This window comes from Otolemur garnettii, unplaced genomic scaffold (assembly GCF_000181295.1).
Source record: "Otolemur garnettii isolate 467f Iridium unplaced genomic scaffold, OtoGar3 scaffold00110, whole genome shotgun sequence".
Classification (NCBI taxonomy): domain Eukaryota; kingdom Metazoa; phylum Chordata; class Mammalia; order Primates; family Galagidae; genus Otolemur; species Otolemur garnettii.
In genome coordinates this window covers 40,045-45,880 of record NW_003852505.1, presented here as the reverse complement: position 1 = coordinate 45,880, position 5,836 = coordinate 40,045, and the positions used below count along the sequence as shown (strand labels likewise).

The following is a 5,836-nucleotide window of genomic DNA, read 5'->3' as shown; positions in this document are numbered from 1 at the left end:
GGGGGGGGTTCAACTATGTTCAAAGTTATGAGGTTTAAAAAACATTGTCAATCTACTTCTTAGGGAATATGTTGCAACTATAATAATATAATAGAACAGCACATCAAATAATTGTATATTAGATCAAATGTCTGTAAGAGTTTACTACTTTCAAAGTGCAGTAACATATTTTATCTTGTTTAATAACCTAACAAAGAGAAGGTGATGAATCCAAACTTCCATTTTATTTGTTTCTTATTCACCATCGAAAATGGTCTTTAAATTGGGAAGAGATTAATAAACAAGGTTAAAGAGTGAGGCCCAAGATAAATTGAAAAATAAATTAAGATGGCCTATGGATGTACCAGGTGCAGTGGCTCATGCCTGTAATCCTAGCACTCTGGGAGGCTGAGGCAGGTGGATTGCCCTGAACTCATGGGTTCAAGAATAGCCTGAACAAGGGCAAGACCCCATCTCAAAAAGTAGCTGGGCATTGTGGCAGACACCTATAATCCCAGCTACCCAGGAGGCTGAGGCAAGAGCCTTGCTTATGCCCAAGAGTTTAAGGTTCCTGTGAGCTATGATGACATAGCACTCTACTGAGGGCAACAAAGTATGACTCTGTCTCCAAAAAATACATTAACCTCCAAGATAGTTCTAAAATAACTTAAATCTGTCATATTAATCATTGAGTGAAAATTATTGATCACAAGAGAGGTAACCAAAGACCGGAGATCGGTGTTTCAATTTTCAAAAATGACAGATTTGCACCCTAAAAGTTGGTAAATTTGATAATGACTACCCAAAAAATTCCATAACAAATAGTTACATATCTGATGATAAGTATTTAGAAAAGAAAACAGCAATGGCTAGAAATTAGCATGAGCTACATGAAGAATACCATAACAGACTAAAACTAATATTCATTTTGAATAGGATTACTAGTGAGCCAGATAATATTAACACAATGATTCTTAAATTTCAACATATGATTATGGGTTTCTAGCTGATCAGAAGCTTAATATGTATGAAGAATGTTACATGACTACTTAAGAAGTAAAAGGATTCTTAGGCCATATCAATGGAAGCGTAGTATCTGGATTACACTTAGTGTTAATGGTCTTTAAAGTCAAAATTGCAAACTACTTTTTTACCCATGGTACTCATGATACTTTATCTGGATACAGGACTAAAGTTAAAAGAGAGTTACTCAATTCATGTCCATAGCATATAGTTAGGTTTCTCCTAGAAGTAATAGTTTTGTTTATGGAATGCTTAATCCATACCAAATTTATGTTTTAACTTCACAATCCATTAAGCAAAATTTGATAATATTTTTGAGATAATAACTTTTCAAGACATTTAAGATGCATATTAGACCATTAAACTTCCAATGGTAATCTTTAAAGAAATTATGAGTTTATTAAATAAATTACATAGTCCTCATCATCAATATGCAAGTATTTATGCATGAAATATTCTTTTTCAGACTAATAAGCTGCAATCCTTCTAGTCAAATAGAATCAGTTATGTATAGGAATAAAATTACTTTTAAAATCCTATTCAAAATTATCTCACTTTCAGTAAGAAAGCATTAATGCCATGTTAAATAGTTAAATCACACATCCCAGTGGATAGGAACTCCAATAAATTTAACTGCATATTCTTTTGTAAGCTACCACATTAATGACACTCATCTGGAACCAAAGAATTTTGGTATTTCCTATTAAGGTTTACGTCTTTAGATAATTTGAAATCCAAATTAGGTCTTACCTCAGCTTCCCTAAGTTTTGTAAAATTTGACTGTGCTCCAATATAGTATGAAATCCCTTTTGATGCACCTTCCAGAGTTGCACCTCGTATTAACAGGATGAGTAGAACCACATAGGGAAAAAGAGCTGTAAAATATACCACCTATGAAGAAAAATAATCAAAAATTGGTAAGTTATTTTTCAATTGTGATATATATTATGACAGATAACATAACAACAAATAGGTAAAATTATTAGCAAATTGAGATTAGTAAAATAAACTCCTGAGGATTTCATAAGGTTATTAGTGCCTTGAATTTTGATGTATAAAGCAATATTCCCAGGTTCATGTTGTAAATAAACAATATATCAGCAATGGTTACTTTGAATACAGATGAAATGCTTTCCTAAACATATCCTTACAAATGTCTAAGAAGACTGTATGTCACCTCTCAGTAAAGTGCTGCATTGACATGAGAAGGGAAATGATTTTAAACCATACAGTGGTTAGTATATAATCAGCCCCCAAGGAGAATGAAAATATCTCCTAGTAAATGTCCAAATCCAATAAAAACTAATTAAACTTCTTTCTGTTATTCTTATAGCTTACCATTAAGACAGTTTGATAACACACATAGAAGTCCACTGCTTTCATTCTAGATAAGACTTATTATCTGCTCGTAGTTCCATAGGAGCAGACTGCCTTTGAGGCTGGCTTTCCATTAATGTGGATGACTTGTTTGATCCATACATGTCCTATATTTGATACTATATCCAAGAAGATGATTTAAACAAGTCATCCAGAGACCAATGAAAATTAATTGCTTGGGTAAATGGCATTTAATAGACATGTTTCAATATTAATGTCACAAGGGAACCAAGAGTTTCAAAACATATTGGAAAGTTTCCAATGGACTTGTGATGCTCACGGTACGTTTGTGATATAACAGCACGTCTCATTACAACTTAATGTTAACTGAACGTGTTACTAGGAATACAACATAAGACTACAGTTATTCCTCTTCTCTACCTTTAAGGAAATTTCAATCAACTAGTTAAAAGCACATAAACATTCATTTTGGGGGGTACTGTGAAACTGCTCACAGAGAAAATTTTGTTTCACTCTTAAATTGGCATTATGCTCAATGAAGATTTTAAAAATTCAACGATGAATTGGGAAAATATAATAGTATGTTTTCCAGAAGAGGCCTCTTCACTTAGAGAGAAGGTTATGAGTCAATTTTGGCAAGCTTTAACTTAAGAAATGACTGCGTGTCATTCTATACACACATATATACTCATAGAGTTGCTTCTCTAAATAGGGAGTCCCATATACTATTACTCTACATAACATGGCTCTAGAATTTCCAAATCAAACACTGAACTACATAATTCCATTCAAGATGCTTATTAATATAGTGGGACAGAAAAAATATATATATATACCCTGAAGCCTCAGAATGTTGTATCAACTAGAAATATCCAAGTTTTCAGTAATTGAACAACTCAAATGTGAATTTTTGTTTTTCTTTTAACAATATTAGTGATCTTTGTATTTACTTAGAGCTAAGATGCCTACTTACAAAGCTTTTGATACACTTGAACGCTCACATTGTAATAAAAACATGTGTTCAATAACACTTGACATTGAACTACAATGAAGGTGGAAAGTAGCTACATCACTATCTAATGTTTTCCAAATTACCTTGCCAGAAGACTTGATTCCTTTAAATAGTGCCGCTCCTACTATGAGCCAAGCGAGAAGAAGACAAAGTGCTAAATACCACACAATTACTCCAGTCTCATCCATTCCACTTGACCGTTGGAGTGCCACTTTGCTGAAACACATAAGCCCTTTAATGAACACATAATCACTTGTCTTAAAAAATATATATTGACTTTTGTAATATTTTTCTTCCAGGGAGAAGTTTCATGAGTAATGTATCTTACTGAGACATCAGTGCCCTATGATTCTGTTATTGATAGATACTAATATATGAAGGGGGAAACAATTTACTAAACAGCCCATCTCTGAATTTCAGAATTAAGGGCAGCCAATCCAAAGTTTCAAACCCTAGAATAAAAGACTTACTAATTGCTATAGCTACCTAACATTTCAAGCTTCTTTATGTAAACAAATTAACTTTATATTAAAATATTTCATTTTAATCATTATAACATTTTTGTCAAATTAAAATAATGAAGAAAACATTTACACTTATATTTAATATTTCCCTATCCCATACTTGTAGATATCATCAAACCCAAATAGTCTTATTATTAAGACCTTTTTCAGAGGCTTTCTATATAATGCTGAGTTTTGCCGTAGGCACGTGCATGGATCTAGTATCTTACTTGTAAGATTGATGTGGGGGAATATTCTAAGAACTAATGTTTAAAAGACTTATAGCCCAAGAATACAGGGGAAGGGGAGAGGGAGGGGAAGGGAGGGGGGACGATGGGTGGAGGGAGGGTGTTTGGTGGGATCATGTCTATGGTTTATCTTTTAAGGGTACATGTGAATCTTTCTACATGAAGAATATAGATATCTTAACACATTAACTAAGAAAATGACATGAAGGCTATGTTAACCAGTTTGATGAGAATATTTCAAATTGTATATAAAAATAGTACACTGTACACCATGACAGTATCAATATACACAGCTATGATCTAATAAAAATAAATTAAGTTAAATTAAATTAAAACACACACACACAAAAAATTTAAATTATTTACCTTAAAAAAATAAAAATAAAAGATTCACAAAGGGCACTAACTTGCAGATGAGGAGGAGCTCATTCAGTAATAGAGTCAAGAATGTTGGATAATGGTATAGAGTAAGGAGAGTAAAGAGCAAACATTTAAAATGGTTAAAAGTAAATAAAATGCCAAATATCTATTCTTACCATACAATGACAATTGTAGGTCAAACTGATGAGGAATTACAACTTTTAAAGACAATTTTGACCCAAATATTACTCATCACTCAACTGTTTATCATTAGAACTTGTTCATTATAGTTTCAGATTTGGAGTTTTTTTTCTTCAAAGTAATTCTCTAACTTATAGCAAGTATGTATGACATGAATCATTACTGACAGCATTATGCCCATTTAATAACTAATTTATAAAAGACAAATTGTGGGCTATGAGCTAATTTTGTGGTTAACTACTATTTACCTAGGACAGTTATGCATTTAACTAAAATGAAATATAATTTGCTATGATTCCTCCTTGTCTACTATATTTGTGAATTAACAAAGAGGCTTGGTGATATTTTATTGCTGTTTATGAGAACATTTTAATAACATCTTAATTAGAAATAAATCATCTAGTGTACTTACTTCCAATATTGTTCACTGGGAAGCTGTCCTGGATGATAAACTTCACTGCCACTGATGCAGGTAAAATTGTTGCTGTCTACCCAGCTTTTATTCATTTGGATGATGTCTCCAAATTCTGTACTCACGTTACAGTGAGTTACTAGAAATGATTTAAAAAATACAGACACAGATATGTACTTAGTTTTAGAAGATTACTTTCCTAGAAAAAAAGCATGGTAAATAGTAAAATATTCAAACTGCCATCTAAATTGTTACTTGGTGAAAGTGAAATAGAATTTATATGAATGGAGTAAGCCATGTATGTTTAGCATATTAAATCTTCTCTACTAAGCTGAGAGTATAAAAATCTACCCCTTTCAACTGTGATTGTATTTATAGTAATAACAGCTATGTGTGGTATATGTACACCATGGAATACTATGCATCCATAAAGAAAGATGGGGTCTTTATGTCCTTCATGTTCACATGGATGGAACTGGAAAATGTTCTTCTTAGCAAAATATCACAGGAAAGGAAGAAAAAGTATCCAATGTATACACCCCTATTATGAAATTAATTTGAACCTTTTATATGAAAGCTATAACCTAATATAACAACCTAAGGATACAGGGAAGGGGGGGGAAATGGGTGGAGGGAGGGGGATTCGAGGGTTCACTTCTGTGGTTTATCTTACAAGGGTACAAGTGAATCTTTCTATGAGTAGAATATGAACATTTTAACACAATAACTAAGAAAATGACATGAAGGCTATGTTAACCAG

At 32.5% G+C, this 5,836-nt stretch overlaps 1 protein-coding gene across 1 annotated transcript in view; it reads right to left on the bottom strand.

Moving 5' to 3' along the window:
• Positions 1-5,836, bottom strand: part of SLC6A14 (solute carrier family 6 member 14) — a 21,891-nt gene that overhangs the window by 9,354 nt on the left and 6,701 nt on the right. The window contains exons 5-7 of the mRNA XM_003796984.2: positions 5,077-5,215; positions 3,436-3,568; positions 1,753-1,893 (exon numbers count right to left, since the gene is read on the bottom strand). Of these exons, the coding sequence (XP_003797032.1) occupies positions 1,753-1,893; positions 3,436-3,568; positions 5,077-5,215 (413 nt within the window). The remainder of the gene's footprint in view (positions 1-1,752; positions 1,894-3,435; positions 3,569-5,076; positions 5,216-5,836) is intronic.